Source organism: Pipistrellus kuhlii, unplaced genomic scaffold (assembly GCF_014108245.1).
Source record: "Pipistrellus kuhlii isolate mPipKuh1 unplaced genomic scaffold, mPipKuh1.p scaffold_m20_p_10, whole genome shotgun sequence".
Lineage (NCBI taxonomy): Eukaryota > Metazoa > Chordata > Mammalia > Chiroptera > Vespertilionidae > Pipistrellus > Pipistrellus kuhlii.
The window spans coordinates 19,331,757-19,348,634 of NW_023425405.1; the positions used below are offsets into that span (position 1 = coordinate 19,331,757).

Consider the following 16,878-nt stretch of genomic DNA (forward strand, 5'->3'; position numbering starts at 1 on the left):
CATACATTGCTTCCCAAATGCTCCCACCTGGAAATGCCTGGGACTCCTGAAACCTTTCCCTGATTAAAGGAAAAGCTTGAACACCTAACTTCAAAAAGACCGAGAAATGCAATCCTTCCATGTGCCGGAAAGAAAACACAGTGAGCCCTGACTAGTTTGGCTCAGTGGATGGAGCGTCGGCCTGCGGGCTTGGGGGGGTCCCAGGTTCGATTCTGGTCAAGGGCATGTACCTTGGTTTCGGACATATCCCCAGTGGGAGGTGGGCAGGAGGCAGCTGGTGGATGTTTCTCTCTCTCGATGTTTCTGGCTCTCTATCCCTCTCCCTTCCTCTCTGTAAAAAAAAAAAATCAATAAAATATATTAAAAAAGAAAAAGAAAAAGCACAGTGACAAGGCTTGTTGCCGGGCAGACTGCTCTGTGACATCCCCACCACATTCTGTGGGACCCTCTCCATTCAAAGCCCCGGACGGAGCGAAGCTGCTCCCATCGCTAACCTGCACTAGTCAGGCTACAGGAGAATAAGGCCTTTATTTTGGTAAACCTCGGCAATTTGGGCATTGTTCTAGAACAAGCATGTCAAACTCGAAGGCTACCATGAGCAAAATAAACAAGGTTTAAGTTTATGTGGGCTGCAAAAACAAAGGCTTCAATTTTCATAGAAATGTAGGTATATTTTGATAGAGACATACTGAATACAAAGAGCTGAAATAAATGAGTAATCTCACTAATGAAAGAGAAAGATGCCAATTGATCATACCTTTGCGATGCCCACCAGCCAATCAGAAGTGAGTATGCAAATAAACCCAACAAAGATGATGGGTTAATTTGCATACACAGGTGCCTAGCAGCCGGGGGTGGGATGTTTTTGTCGCTGCCAGGCATTCTGCACCAGCCCAGCCACTCTGAGCCTTTTGGCAGTGTGGGAAGGCGGAAAGGTGGCTCCAGGTGGAGCAAAGGCAGTGCTGGCAGCCAGGGGAAGGAAGGCCCATTCCTGCACGAATCTTTGTGCATCGGGCCTCTAGTTGTTAACATAAAATAATAGAACATTTTAATAAAAATATTTGTTTCTTTAACTTACCAGACACTGCATAACTACACAAATTAATAAGTGTTATGCAAAAAAAATCTATTTTTCTTGGTCTCCGAAAGCAAAATATTTTCTGTTGTGCCAAACAAGTCAGTACAAGACTAATCAGCTGCTAAAATACTTGCTGCTAGTATTAGTGGAGAGAAATGGTGCACCTGTGTATAATGCATGTAAGGGAAATGAATGCAACATGATTATAGTAATCATTAGCAAATGTTGTAGTTTGTTATTAATAAGTATGTATAACAGGATATTGTAAAAATCAAGTTAGAAAATTTTTATTAAAATGTTTTACATACCGTTCATTATATTGGCTGGGCTGCAAAAATATTCATTGTGGGCTGCATGCGGCCCGAGGGCCAAGTTTGACTTACTTGTTCTAGAAACTAGCATACTGATACCCTACTCAACCTACATGAGAGCTAAAGTTAAAGAAGATGATAATAGCTGAGACCAGTTTGGCTCAGTGGATAGAGCGTCGGACTGTGGATTGAAAGGTCCCGGGTTCGATTCCGGTCAAGGGCATGTACCCTGGTTGTGGGCACATCCCCAGTAAAGGGGGTGCAAGAGGCAGCTGATCAATGACTCTCTCACGTCGATGTTTCTAACTCTATCTCTCTCCCTTCCTCTCTGTACAAAATCAATAAAATATATTTAAAAAAAAAGATGATAATAAGATAAGCTACTTGCAATAATAAACAATCCTAACATTTCAATGGCTTAAATATAATTGAAAGATTTATCTCTTGCCAAAACCGGTTTGGCTCAGTGGATAGAGCATCAGCCTACGGACTCAGGAGGCAGCTGGTCCATGTTTCTCTCTCCTTGATGTTTCTAACTATCCCTTTCCCTTCCTCTCTGTAAAAAATCAATAAAACATATTTAAAAAAAAAAGATTTATCTCTTGCTCTTTCATGGTTTTATCCAGCGTGGTTTTGCTAGGGGACAGCCACCTGGGCTTCTGCCATCTGGTGGCCCCACTGCTCTCTGGGCTCTCAAGAGTCCTTCAGACCTTCCACATCTGGCTAGAAACGGAGGGACGAGAGTGTGGATAAGTGACTGAGAGCTTTTTTAGGGGTCAGCTCTGGCCATATAATTATCTGCAAAGAAATCTAGGAAATATAAATCTCTGTGTCTAGAGGAAAGGACTGGGGAATGTCCAGTCTTCTGCATGTAATTGTATCCCCATTTCACAGATAAGAAAGCTGAGGTGAGCCGAAACCGGTTTGGCTCAGTGGATAGGGCGTCGGTCTGCAGACTGAAAGGTCCCAGGTTCAATTCTGGTCAAGGGCATGTACATTGGTTGCAAGCACATCCCTGATAGGGGGTGTGCAGAAGGCAGCTGATCAAAGTCTCTCTCATCGATGTTTCTAACTCTCTATCCCTCTTCCTTCCTTTCTGTAAAGGATCAATAAAATATATTAAAAAAGAAAAAAGAAAAAAAGAAAAAAAGCTGAGGCATGAGAGGTTAAGCGATTCCCCAGCTTTCTCAGCTCAGTTCCTGGGACTGACTCAGAACACCCTTCCTTCACGGCCCACTTGCATTCCCTGGCCACTGAACCGCCTTCTCTCCTAGCGCTTCGCTCGCTCAGCACCGCCTCTCCCGCTCAGGAGGGCCTCCTCCAAGCATCCCCTTTTCCTCTGGCCCTGGCCCTGGCCCTTTATCTACGATGGCAAAATTGTTCTCTTCAGAGCAACCCCATCCATGAGCTTAGTCTGCAGCGGATAAAGGTCCTCAGAGAGCTGGTGTAATACAACGTAGGAAGACATCTAAACAGGACATAAGGAGACTTGAACGTAGACGTCTAGTGGTTTCTTTCCCAGGTGCCTGGCCAGAGCCATTTGGAAGTGCTGCTGATGGCGGTGTCTCAGGAGGAGGGACTAGATCCCTCCTACAGATCAGCACTTAAAGTACATCCTCTCATGTTCGGAAGCATGCCTGGCTCCCAGGTCTGTCTGTCTCTTCCCTACAGAGTGAGGATCAGGGGTGTTGCTGGACCCTGCCATGTCACATCCTCACAGAGAGCCAGCCGTTTAAGGGAAGCTGAGGAGGAATTAAGTCTCGCAAGAGGGCATTTACGGGGCCTGAGCTGGCTGCCGGGCAGGGAGAGCACCGTCCAATCGCTGGGGGCCCTCCTCGGGGCGCCTGGCTCAGCCGGGAAATAGGCCTTATGGACCCAGGAGTCTGCTTCCTGGTCTCTAGGAAGAGTAACTAGGACAACCTAAGCCTTGTCACCCAGGATCAGCTATGTCCCAGGGAGCACATTGAAGGCAGTGAGTTTTTCACTTTAGATTTATTATTATTATTTTAAAAATATACTTTATTGATTTTTTACAGAGAGGAAGGTAGTTAGAAACAGATGAGAGAGAAACATCGATCAGCTGCTCCTGCACACCCACTGGGGATATGCCCGCAACCAAGGTACATGCCTTAACCTGGGACCCTTCAGTCCACAGGCTGATGCTCTATCCACTGAGCCAAGCTGGTTTCGGCTATTATTTTATTGATTTTAGAGAGGAAGGGAGAGGGAAAGAGAAACATCATTGATGAGAAAGAATCACCAGTTGGCTGCCTCCTGCACGCCCCTTATTGGGGATGGAGCCAGCAACCCAGGCATGTGCCCTGACCGGGGAATCGAACCCTGACCTCCTGGTTCATAGGTTGACGCTCAACCACTGAGCCACGCCGGCTGGGCTCATTTTAGATTTAAATCAGTTTCCAAAGTCACGGCTGGTGAGACCCTTCCGCACAGCTGCCTGCATCCCCGGGCATCCTCCCCTCTCCCCGCTCCCGCAGCTGTGGTCCCCGGACACACGCATCGTGTGAGGAGCAGTGTGACAGAGAGTTCTGTCCAAGTCTTTTGCCTGGATTTTTATGGAACTTGAACTTGGCTCAACCGAGTTTAACCCACGTTCGAGTATTGTCTGTGTTTTGGGTTCCATTGGTTTCACCTGCGTTCTGGGAGACACACTGTGGAGTGGGAACGAGGGTTGATTGGGGCATGAAAATGGGCTGAGTAACTTGTCCACTTATCCAAATGTTTACTGACCACCCGCTCTGCCTGGCGTCACAGACGCCCGGGAGAGAGGGGGAAGCGAAATCCTTCCCGGGAGGGCTTTGAGGTTTTGTGGGGAAGGAAATCAGCGGAGAAGCCCGACAGTGCGGTAAATGACAATTACACGGGAGTGGGAGGCGGGAAGGAGGATGCACCTACCTCATGGGAGCCCGAGGGCAACCTTCCCGGAGATGATGCAGCTGGTTCTCCAAGGGCACTGGGTCCGAGACGGGGAGCGGGGGCTACACAGGGTGCGCTCGGGGGACGAGCCTCCTTCCTGAGGCCGAGGGAGAGCCCTGCCCGCACACAGCCTGCTGGGAGGGGCGGGCTGAGGGAGCCGCGTGGCCGCCTGGATCCTCGGATTCCTCAGGGAGAGAGGCTGGGGGCCTGGGAGGGTGGGCGGGTCCCGGTTAGCCAGGAGGGAGCTGGGAGCACCTGGCAGGCTGACCAGGTGGGCAGGGTTAGGAGGCCTTCCCAGAACTCTGCGAGCCGGGGGTAGAAGAGACGTAGATGACTCTGTCCACAGCAAGTGGGCAGGGAGCCGAGGGTCCGGGCGAGGAGGTGGGTGGGCCTCGTGGGAGCCCAGGTAGCACGGAGGATGGGGGTCAGGGGCTGGCAGTCCTGAGGCCCCGAACACCGACAATCGAGGTCATGATGGGTGTCGGGGAGGAGCCCGCGTGCGCTCCTGGTGGGGATGAAAGATGGGGCAGCAGCTGTGGCGAAGCTAAGGCTCACCTTACCCTCCAGCGACTGCGCTCCAGTCGAATGGAAGCAGGACTAGTGCCCGCGCACGAGAGCTCGCAGCAGCACTGTCTGCACAGCCGGACCGTGGGAACAATCACCCAGCCATCCTCAGAGCAGCAGATAAACAAATCGTGGTGCACATGCTCAGTGCTGCGTTACTCAGGCTCACAAGGACATTCTGATTGACACGTGCTGTAACTAGACGGATGCTGAAAGCATTGTTAGGTGAAAAAAGCCAAAAAAACAACAACAAAAAAAGGGGCAAATAGTGTAGCCCAGCGGTCGGCAAACTCATTAGTCAACAGAGCCAGGTATCAACAGTACAACGATTGACATTTCTTTTGAGAGCCAACTTTTTAAAACTTAAACTTCTAACACCACTTCTTCAAAACAGACTCGCCCAGGCCGTGGTATTTTGTGGAAGAGCCACGCTCAGGGGGCCAAAGAGTCGCAGTTTGCCAACCGCGGTGTAGCTGGTTACAGGAATGGGCAGATCCAGAGACAGAAAGTGGAAAGGTGTTTGCCAGGGCTGGGAAGGGGGTTGTTCCTGAATGGGCTCAGAGCTTCTGTTTGGGATGATGAAAGTTCTAGAAATAGACACTGTGCATGTACCAGTGCCACCAACTGTACCCTTTAAACTTCAAAGTGATAAATGTGACGCTGTGTGTATTTTACCATGAACATGCTGGAATGGGGAAGCCACAGTGGAGGAGGAGGAGTACTTGTGCTTCCCGAGGTGGCCGGGAGGGGCTTCTGGGAGGGCCCAGGTGAGCAGTTCAACGGGGAGCGGCTGACACTGACGTCTGGTGAAGGGCAGGACCTGGGTGCAAAGGGAGGCTGCACCCCGAACCCCGCATGAACGCTGGAAAGCTCTTAGGACGGTGATGACAGCAAGGCCTCCAGGATGGTTTGGGAGCGGACGGGGTTGAAATGGCCGGGAAGAGGGAAGGGAGCTAGGAGACCTCAGGGGCGGGCAAGTGAGGCCCCTCCACAGCCACACATGGGCATCTTGGCAAAATTAAAAAAAAAAAAATGTTTTTTATTGATTTCAAAGAGAAGAAAGGAGAGCGATAGAACCATCCATGAGAGAGAATCACCGATTGGCTGCCTCTGCACACCCCCCTGGGGATCGAGCCTGTAACCCGGGCATGTGTCCTGACCGGGACTGAACTGGCCACCTCACACAACGACACCCACACAACGGGGTCACACCGGCCGGCATCTTGACAAACGTTAAGTTCGGCACTGGGTGAGGAACACGTTCAGATGTACTGAATACTTTCCGTGGGGCTAAGGAACTTCGGAAGGCCGTTACTCAGAGCAGTAACCTCTCCAGTCCCATGACGGGTCTGGTTCCGGAAGAAATAAGCATGCCAGCCCGCGGACAGTGATTCCAAACAGTTTAATGTAATTCCAAGACAAAGTGTGATTACATCGCTACACATATACAATATGCATATGTGAGTTTACAAATTTTAATTAATAACTCGTTTCACCTCAGAGACCGAAAAAATGATCAAAAAGAAACTGTGAGTAACAAGCTATAACATAGTTCACCACACGGGACCCCCTTCTCACCCTACAGTTAGTAATATTACAATTAAAATAACTATATTCTTCTATAATTTTTTTTTCTGTTAAAATCATCTCATAAATTTACAATGCTATTATTAGTTTCCAAGACTAATATAAATTCACTCCATTTTTCTACAACGAAAATGATTATTAATTTAGAAGCACACGACGTCATGATGAAAAAACACAAGCATTTTAGTAGCAAGGACTTGATCAGTTAAGAATTATTTTTCTTGTAAAACATTCTAAAGCCAAGTAAAATATCCATTCTTATAACATACCTATAATATGAGACTAAGGAGTAGGTTACATAGAGGTCTACGACACATTGGTTTGTCTTTTTAAAAAAGTAGACATTTATAAATAAAAAAGAGAAGCGGGACAATTCACATAGGAAAAAGAGGTACACGAGAAAATACTGTTGCACGCAATAATTTTCACAAAGATTAACGTGGATTAACACTTTTCATTACAGAAACAGTACAGTGAAGGAACACAACAGACCAGGGCTTCCACAGGGTTATTGAGCTGAGATGACCTGGAAGAGAAAGATCTAGACCAGCTGACCTCGGGGAGGGAGCGACATCCCTTGGACTGGTGACCGAGCGTCACCTGGTCTCCTCTCCCCTGTTCTCATTCTGGGGCGTGAGCCTTCCTTCCGTCCAGAGTGTCCTAAGTTCACGGGCAGTTGGAAGGTAAACGTTTCTACAGATCCGTTCTCTTTCCACCCTAATGGATACCATTTTTGGAAACGTGATATAACACCAGAGACGGCAGCTCAATATATGTGGTCAAAGCAAATCGAGATGGAAAATTCCAGTCATTGTGACTCGTTGCCTCCCTCGCTCACCTCTGCCCTTGACGCTGGGGACCCAGAGAGCAGCGGCGCTCGGGGCACCTGCCCCCACTCGGCGAGCCCCCGGCCCAGGTGTGGCCAGTGCAGCCCGGGGCCGAATCCAACTTCTAAAAGCTCCTCCTCCACCGTCTCCTCCTCCTCCTCCGTAAAGCTATGCTTCTCCTACCCGCCATTTGGTTTGATGTATATATATATATACACATATTCCCACAAACATACATACCCACCTCTCTATCTACACAGTGATTCTCTACTAAACTAGAAATTCTGGTGCCCCAAAGGATGCCTTCCTGGTCTACTTCATTTGGTTAAAAGGATGCGCACAGAGGATGAGCAGTTGCTTTGGGGGGAGAAATGATTGTGCTCTGGGAAAGCCACGAAGAAATGAGCGGTAACACGAGGGAGGCGAGTGGGGGTGGGGGTGGGGGTGGGGAGAAACCATGCCATGTGGAGGCATCGCCAACAGGGATGCCTGCTGGGAAGGGCGGGGCAGGGGGTAGGGACACTATGTTCCATTCAGAAGTCACGGAAAGCTACAAAGAATGGGCGTGGTCAAACCACTTTTCCCTTCCCAAGTCCTCATAACCTGAGCCAAACTATTAAAATAATGATAAGTCCACTGCTCCTTCGACCAAGCAGGCGACCAACTGGGAGGCGAGACCACCCCTCACAAGGCTGCGTGGGCCCTTCGTGCCGGCTCCTGAGAGCTTCCGGGGGCAGGGTGCCTGGCCGCGGGGCTGCGGCCCCAGCAGGGCGGAGGCCGGCGGGGCCCGGGGACAGTGACGGGACACCACGCGGGGCGAGGCCGAGTGGGGAGGCTCGTGTGGTGACTGGTTGAAAGGAAACTAGCAAGCAATGGCAGAGCCCTTTTTCAGACACAGGATACTTACTTAAAAAAGCCAATTTCCATACCTCTAGTTTTAAAAAATAGGGTTAAGACCCAAAGACAATGGTGGAAAACTCATCTGCTTAAGTAAAGCAAAGGGAGAGCCCATCGGAGGAGAGCGGGGGTGTAAGCAGAAGGGGTGAGATGACAAATACCTCACAATAAGATTTCTAACAGAAACCTGAAATAGGAACGTGCTGTCGACAGAGTTCACAGGGAAAAAGCAGATGCGTTTTAAAAACAAAACCACAAACAGGTCCCAAGGTCTCCTCTGCTAAAGGAATGCCCTTTAGTTCACAGCGGGTCCTCCTCACACAGCGACACCCGCAGGACCCGGGCCTGGCTCTGAGTCTCTCGCCTTCAGTTCTGACCGCTCCTTCAACGGGCCTCGGCGGCCCCACGGCCCTCAGTCCCCAGCCCTCCTGCTCAGCGGACTCACAACCACTAGGAAGGACCCAGGCCCCCCTCCCACTGACCTAGGCCTCAAATCTACGTTGAACAGACACATCCTTTTGCATGTATTTAGTGTCCATGGAGAGAAGGACAGGATGACAGCAGATAGGGTGAACGTAGCCAATGAGCACAGGCGGAGGGATGGGTGGACGACCCCCGCGGAAAGCCCCAGCAGGATGCCGCCAGGGGGCCCGGATACAGCAGCAGAACTTCAGGGCTCCCTGGATCCCAGTGTCTCCTACTGCCTGGTCAATGGAGGTCAGTGGATCATCGGTAAGTTAAACATTCAAATCAAGACAAAGTCAATGAACCAGGCGTCTGTTCTCTCTGCCTCTTCTGAGATGTCAAGGCCTTGAAGGGTGGATACACGGCACACGAGGTCTTCGCATCTGGCCCAGGCTGTGGACCTAACCTGGAAACCCTTCCACATCTGTCTCGTTCCCATGGAAACCATAAGCGAAGGGTGGTGCTACATAACACAACAGTATGGGTGGGACCCTGCCTTGGGGGGTGCTCACCAGGGTCTGAAGATGTCAGTTATAAACAGAAATGTTTTTTGTTTTTTTTTAAAGTACCAGTTTAAATGTAAACTATAAAACACTTTCACTATAAAATGTAGCCAGAAAAATGCTTCAGCATCCACGGTCAGTTATTGAATGTACACATTTAAAATGTGACTCGATCGCTGCCTTAGGAGGCGAACAGCGCGTTACAGTAGCTAAGAACGTGAGGACTGAACATGTGCATTGGGACATCACATTTGATCACAACAGACAGAGAGTCAGCTCTTCCTCGGTTTAATTTTCGTCGTGAAGACCAGCTATTTTCGGAATTCACTCAAGCCCACAGAGTTCACAGTCTTCTAAATCCCAGGAGCAGGCCGGCTACATGACTTCAAAAGAGGCTACATCTGGGACGAATGCCACATTTGAGGTATTATTGCCATTAGGTCACAGTTTGTGTAAGATAATGTAGCTAAACCTTCTTCAGAAGAACCTTTAGGTGCTCCGTCAGAATTCCAGCACGCCTACCGAAACCAACCAGGATCTACTTCCAACGAGCTGGGTTTGCTTTCAATAGAGTTCAAGTTTTGGAACACTCCAGAACTTGTGTAAACTACCCAAGAGTTTAGGCAGACAAGCCTGGAGCCAGCCAATAGAGAAGTTTTTAAAATAAAAAAGAAACAAACAAAAAACTCCCACCCAAAACAACTGAGGAGATGTTTCATAACAAATAAGAATTTTCTAAAAAATTAAACACCGAGTCCCAAGGTACTTCTAAACTGTCACCTTTCAACCGAAATACACAGTCTCGGACGCCGGCGAGAGACTCTCCCCTCAGTTTCCACACCGCTGCTCTCCACCAACTCTGAGAAGACTGTCTCAGATAAAACTTTATTTTGCTCCTCTTTCTAAAAATCATCTTTCTCCTCCTATTTTTTTTTTTTTTTTAAAAAAGAAAAAAGTTCCAGGACACCAGCCCCATACATGGTATTTACAAATTTGGTGTGACCCCACCCCTGGTTCTACCCAGAGCTGAAGCGTGGGTCGGTTACGAGAGCAGACTTGTCATGATGTTTATCAGTGCAGTCAAAATCAGCACTTTTTTTTTTTTTATACCTTTAGTATTGTCTTTCTAGAATTAACTATAAGCAAGAAAAAAAATGTGTTTTTTTTAAAGAGGGAAAGAACACTTTTTTTCCTTTTCACTCTCATGAGTTTGTGGTGGCAGCGGTACTAAGACTAGCTGGTACACTGGAAAGGGACCTAAAACAAATTCTATTATGAATCGAAAGAAACACCCCTACAGTTTTCTCTAAAAGTCAAGCTACTGCTGCCCCTCCGCTCGCCTCCAATTTGGGGCTCCCTCTCCATGCAGACCTGCTGCCGAGTCCCACGCGTGGTGAGCAACGGCGCGGGGACATCTCAAGGCCTCCCTTTGCGTTTAAACACGGGAGACACCGAGGCTAGCGGCTCAGACCTGGGTTCAAGGCCCGCTCCACCCTCGCTGGGTGACCTGCAGCTGACTCCTCTGTGACGGGGTGACTGTTGCTGATTTCGCAGTTTTTCTGAAGACCCGGGCAAACAAGCTCACTGATGAGCAGTGTTGAGCACAGTGTTCGGCACACAATCGAGGGGAGTACCACTAAATGGTTGGTCAGAAATATGAGGCTGCTAATTAAAACTCCTATCTCAGCCAAGACTTCAACAAAAATGTCATTAGAAATGTGGCAATTTCAGACCACTATTAGATTTTCTTTTCTTATTTTTATTTACTGCTTTTCCTTTTGTTAGAACATCAGCTTCCTCACCAACCCCCCACCAGTAACGGGGGCATCGCACATGGGGTGGCCCTGAGGGCACCATGAGGCCACCTCCCAGGGCTTGGCCTGGGCCTGGAGCACTGAAGGATCCAACCAATGTTGGGTTTTCGGTGAGGGACGCTGCGGGTTTTGAGAAGAAATGAGACCGTCGATCTAATACTCTTGAGATTCGGGGCTCTGAGAGGCTTGTGGGAGTTGAGTTGGGGGCACTCAGGAGGGCCCCTCTGGGACAGGTATTCGGAGAGCATGCCCTATGGAGAGTCCCATCCGTGCCAACGGGGTGTGAAGGGAAGAGCAGGCACCGTGTGAGAAGCCTCTGCAGGGGGTGGGGGTGGTGGGGGTGATGATGCTAGTGACAGAGGTGCAATGGTCTCTGAAAGTCTCTGTTGCAACTAAGTGTCATGTCACCATCTCCGATTCTCTAGCCGGCTGAGATTTTACGGACTAGTCTGTGGCGATTAGAAATGAGAGTCCAAAGGCATCAAAGCGGAGAAGTACTGGAAGCCCGGCTCCGGCGCCATGCAAACCCCAAACGCAGCTGAGCTTCCCGGCAGGCCTGCCCGGTCAGGCCCGGGGTGACGCGAGCTCAGCTAAGCTCACAGACTCGCCGGGTGTCCCCAGTCCCCCCACAGCAGCAGCGTTAGGTTCCTAATCTGCTTCTCTGAGAAGGCCAGCACAGCTTTGAAATCAACGCAACAACGAAAAGTCAGGACACGGGGGAAAGAGAAAGACAAATGGAACGGCATCACTCACGATGTCATTATTGCCCCGAGAGGAAGGACCGGAGGGCCATCATGCTGTCTGTGTTTGGAGGTGTCTCTGGGAAGGGCTCTTTGGCTAAAGAAAGGAACGATTTGGTAAGGGAAACTCTGGCCTGCTTCCTTCTGAGGGTTCCCCATGCAGTCTGTAAGACACTCCAGAAAGAAAAGGCGGACGGGGAGGCCGAGAAGCACGCCGAGTCCCCAGGCTGGAATGCCTTGTGGCAAAGCTGTCATGCTGGCGCAGTGAGGTTGCCTCTCTGCTGGGTTTTCTCTGCTGCTCAAGGCTGACTTTCCTCTGCTACCTGGTTATGTTCTCCTGTTTCCTGTCCCACACTCCCACATCCTGTCCGACCCCCAACCCCAGCCCCAGTCCGGATGGGAGCTGGGCCAGCCCGCGGACACCGCGTTCCACCCCCCACAGCCCATCGGGATCAGCTCCTCAAGCCTCCTCGTCTCCTTCCTCCGTTTTCCAAGAAAGTCTGCTCCACTCACTCACCCACTCACTCACTCTCACCCCCCAGTCCTCCGCCACAAGCTTGTTCAAAAACGAGGGTCTGCAATTCTACAGGCCTGGTCGCGGGGAAGCAGCCGCTGGCAGCCGCGCCGCCCTCGCCTCCCCTCCCCACGCCCAGCGGCCTGGTGTCCGGGTGGTTGTCTCCCAGGGGGACGGGGACTGCGGGCCGGCTCCCAGGGCCTGCAAGCCACTCGGGGCCCGTAAGGCCCGGATGCAAATCCGATCTGGGAGACAACCACCGGCTTGCCCCCACCCTCCTTTCCCCTCTGAATCCACCAACCCATGCTCTTTCACAAAAGTAATTGGCATCAAGCCTCAGACTCTCCCGCCCATCGGCCTGCTCACCCCTTCCCTTGGAAACAGCCCGATCGTCACGGAAGAGGCCCTGAGCGCAGAGACACGGGTGCGAACCCCCCGGAGGGCGGGCGAGGACCCGGCGCAGGAGCGGGTGGACCTGCGGCTCCGGGTGCCCACGGCACAGCCTCACCCGCCTGTCCTCTTGAATGTCTCCTCCTCTCACTCTTACCATGCTTCCTCAGCAGAGAAGGAAGCAGCCAATTACTGGACAGAGGATGCTCTAGGTTATGGTACCTGAGGTCTACACAGGGCTGGGTCGACGCCCCTCTACTTGAGAGCCTGGTCCTAGGGGTGGGCAGCCTTCTGCTCATCCAATTTGCTAGGGTGACTCAGGTGGAGGACGGGATGGGAGATGCGGGCAAGTGCCAGGGAACAGAGAGGTGGGCGGGGACTAGGGGACCATCTGTGGGACTGGGTCCTGCCCATCTCCCAGCGGCTCCCCCGTTTCCTTCAGGGAAGCTGGCATTTCAACCCTTTCTTCAACCGGGGCTGGCGTTGCTGGCTTTGTGGGCAGCGCAGGCTCCCCTTGCTGATGGAAAACGCAGGGCACTGTGGGCCCATGTGTCTGCGCAGCTGCTGGGCGTCCGTGTCCACCCGCCTCCTAGCATCCCTCCACCTTTTTGGCTCGCTAGTTTGTCCCTAGGATTGCCAACGGAGATGTCCTGGGGGCAGGGGCCAGGCTGGGGAAGTGGGCGGTGTGGTGGGAGGTGGGTGGGGGAGGCGGCATTGCCTGCCCGGCAGCATTACCTGGGCTTCCGGGAGGGACCATGGCCTCTGGGCTGAGTGAGCCACCCTCCTGGTGCACGGACGGGAGAGGGGGGGACCTAGGGGGGCTGCACCAGCTGCGGGCAGGGGGCTCTTTTGGCTGGGCAGGTGCGGGGCAGGCGTGGGCAGGCCCCGGATCCGGGCAGCAGGGTTCAAGGGCAGGGCAGGCGGGGCCCACACTCAGGCTCAGCACCGCGGCCGGCGTGGCCAACGCCCGGGCCGGGCTGCGCAGGGGCCAAGGCCTCCGTTCTTCACTCTGTTCTGCGGGGTCTGTCCCGCAGCTCTTTGTGGGAGAGATGACAAACACTTCACCTAATAGCTTCTGTCTGGCAAAACCGGACATCTGCATGTCCTTCCTGTCTACTCGTGTACTCACAGATATAATAAAATAAGTTTAAATATTAAAGAGAAAACACAAAGATACATGGAATAAGTGTGCATTTCAAACCCCAACTAAAATATCCACACACGATAATAATGATAATAATTACAATAATTAGTACAATAATATCATCCTAGGAGCAGCATGGACCTTTCCTTCCCGGTCTGGAAGAAAAGGAGAGAAGTGTCAGGTGAAAGTCGACGTGGTAGACAGAGTCATCTGCTTCGAGACGGAAGGCTGGTTGTCTTTTCTGTGGGGGTCAGGCTGCGCGAGGGCGGGGGATGCCCCAGTGAGGCCGACGGAGGCTCACGTGCAGCCCCGAGGTGACTGGGCTCAGGAGCTGGTGGGGAGCTGCTGCCATCCGTTCAGGCCAGCACGGCCTCCAACGTCACCCTCCAACCCCCCCCCCCCCCCCCCAGACTGGCCGTCTCCTGTCGTCTCAGGACGCCCTCCCCACATCGGACAGACCACGGACAGAGCGTCCGGCCCGCTGGGCCCCTGGGGCTGTCTGGCGTCCCTTCCTCCCGGCCTGAGGCCTGGGCTGAGGGGACCTCTGTAAGGGAAGCAGGACTTGTGGTCGGGAGGGGAAATTTCCAGAGTCAGTTCACATTTCACAGCTAAGAGCTAAGGTAAAGGTTTGGCTTCCTCACTGAATTAGGTCGGATGTGACTATAAAACACCTTTCCCGGCAGGCAGGCAGGCAGGCAGGCAGGCAGGCAGATCGTTAGGGAGCCTGGAGGGAGGCGGGAGGGGGGCGAGGACAGGAGCGGCCTCTCTGCACCTTGGGAATGCCACCGCGTGGGGACTCGGTGTGGAGAGCCCGCCTTTAGGGCCCCCCTCTGACCACATAGTCTCCTAAGACCCCCACCTGCCTCCAGCAGTTCAAGCCTGAGAAACGTCCAGAATGTGTCAAAGGTGCAAAGAGGGCAAAGGGCAATTTCTTTGGAAACCTTACTGGCGGCGGGAGGGGCCTCCAAGGGGTGGCAGAGGGCCTCCTGGTCACCCCCATGGATGTCCCCCTGCCTTCTGCCCTCCAGACCCTCAGAAACCAAAACCAAGTGGCGCCGTGGGCAGGCCCAGATGAGGAGGAAGAGCCGCAGGGAGCACAGGCTGGTGTAGTCTGCAGAGAGGGCGGCAGCCGGGGAGCCAGAGGAGAGGGTGAGCGACAGCGAGGCTGGGGGGAGGAGGGGGCGCGGCGGCCTGATCCCCAGCCCAGCCCTCCAGCCCGCAGGGGCGGACGGAGTGTGCCGGCCAGGAGGTGGCAGGCGGCTGGCGGCCTCCTCTCCTATCCTCTCCTCACCAGGAAGGAGGCAGCCACTTGCAAGGCCAGCGCAGAGGGACCTCTGGCCCCACAAAGGGCGAGCAGCCGTGCAGGTAGAACTGCTCTGTCCAGAAACAGTCATCTAAAACCATCACGCCCACCGGGCCCAACCCCCCCACCCACCCCACCTCTCAACATCCGGGGGCTCTCCGGGCCCTGCCAGCCCCCTGCCACCCCTCCGCCAGCAGACAGCCCTCGACAGACAATGGGCACTGACATTAGATTAAATTAACATTTAAAAACAAAGAGAGGAAAGACCAGAGTAAAATGTTTCGACAGCACAAAAGTGCCGAGATGCTCTGACTGCCCGTCAGCGTCTTGGAGTACCGAGGAAGGAGACCCTCCCGCTCTGGTTCCGTAAGGCACTAGGAGGGAATGGTGTCAAGCCAGGACAGAGCCGCGGCCGCCCCGGGCCCCGCACTGGCCGCGCCTGCGTCCGTCACTGTGCGCGTCACACTGAGGACAGTCTACTGGGATCACCGGAGTCACCACAAAGCAGAGGGTGCAGAGTGCTACATTCCACCGGGTGTCGGCAACGCCCGCCAGCCCTGCTACCGGCTAGGGATCGATTCGAGGAGGAAAGAAATCTTCAGAAAGAAGAAAAAAACTAAAGTTTGCGACACACAGTATTAATGACATTTGAGGAGTCACTTTCTTAGGGATTTATCCAGAGCGCTCAGAGGAGCCGTGCCCTCGGGGAGGGCTTCCTGCGAACCACTCCCCCCCCAACCCCTCCCAAGGAGCCAGAACAGCCCAACATCAGCCTCGCAGGCCGAGGCCTGACCTCCAGGGCTGTTGATCCTTTAGGGTTCTGGAAAAATCCCTAATGCTCATGTTCAACCATGAAAAATCTATTGGATTTCCATATCGGGTGTCCCCTGACAGCAAATTCTTAAATGTCACTTGCTGCCACATGAAGATGACCTTTGAAAAGTTCATAGATAAAGTTCTTCAGAAACTGGCCCCTCTTCTGGAATCTTCCGTCGCTCTCTCTTCTCCTTTCCAGTTTGGTGCAGAATGGGTACGTGAGCTGTGTTTTTGTTACCGACGCTTTCTTTTTTTTCCTTTTTCTTTTTAAAATAAAAAGCATAGATCCCCTCCCGAATCCCTTCTTTTTAAAAATGCTCTCTTCTCGGCTCAGTCCTCACATTTCCTAGTTCAAGTGTCACCAGTGCCCGCCCGCCCACCGGGCCTCGCTCTGCTGCCGTGCGGCGTCCTCAGTGCAGACGCCCGCCGCCCGCCCGCGTGCCCCTCCAGTGTCTATATGTACGGGTACTGGTTGACCTTGGCGGGGCTCAGTGGGTATCCAGTGTAGACGGTGGAGGCCGGAGAGGCGCTGATGTAGGTCTGGTGGGCAAACTGGGCCGGATACTGGCTCGGGTGGATGGTGGGCGAGGGCAGCACCCGGGGGCCCATGCTCACGGGGACCTGGTGGACGATGCTGGCCGGGTAGGCAGTGTGCTGCACGGTGTGGCGCGCCGAGCCCTGGGAGGCCACCAGGTGGGCCACGGTGCCGGTGGAGCCCAGGGCGGCGGGCGCCGTGTAGGTGTAGAGGTGGGGCTGGGTGGGGAGGTGGGCGGCGGCGGCGGCGGCCAGGTGGGGGTGCACAGTGCCGTGGCTGGGGCTGTTGTGAGGGAAGGAGTACGGAGCCTGGGCCATCGTGGGGGTGATGTAGGCCTGCTGCCGTCGGTGGCTCCCGGTGCGGTCTGCAGTGATGTGCTGCTGAGCCTGGACAAGGAGAAGCACCAGGAGAGGGCTGCACTGGGGGCTGGACACACGGGAGAGGAGGAGGAGGGGG

General features: G+C 52.9%; 1 protein-coding gene across 5 annotated transcripts in view; it reads right to left on the reverse strand.

Moving 5' to 3' along the window:
- Nucleotides 1-6,270: 6,270 nt before the first annotated feature.
- HIPK2 (homeodomain interacting protein kinase 2) overlaps nucleotides 6,271-16,878 on the reverse strand; it is a 167,991-nt gene continuing 157,383 nt past the window's right edge. For 3 of the 5 annotated variants that reach the window (XM_036428548.2, XM_036428519.2, XM_036428538.2), the window contains exon 15: nucleotides 6,271-16,848. In XM_036428548.2, the coding sequence (XP_036284441.1) occupies nucleotides 16,246-16,848 (603 nt within the window). In that variant the 3' untranslated portion in view covers nucleotides 6,271-16,245. The remainder of the gene's footprint in view (nucleotides 16,849-16,878) is intronic. The other 2 variants (XM_036428562.2, XM_036428558.2) reach the window with 1 other exon arrangement.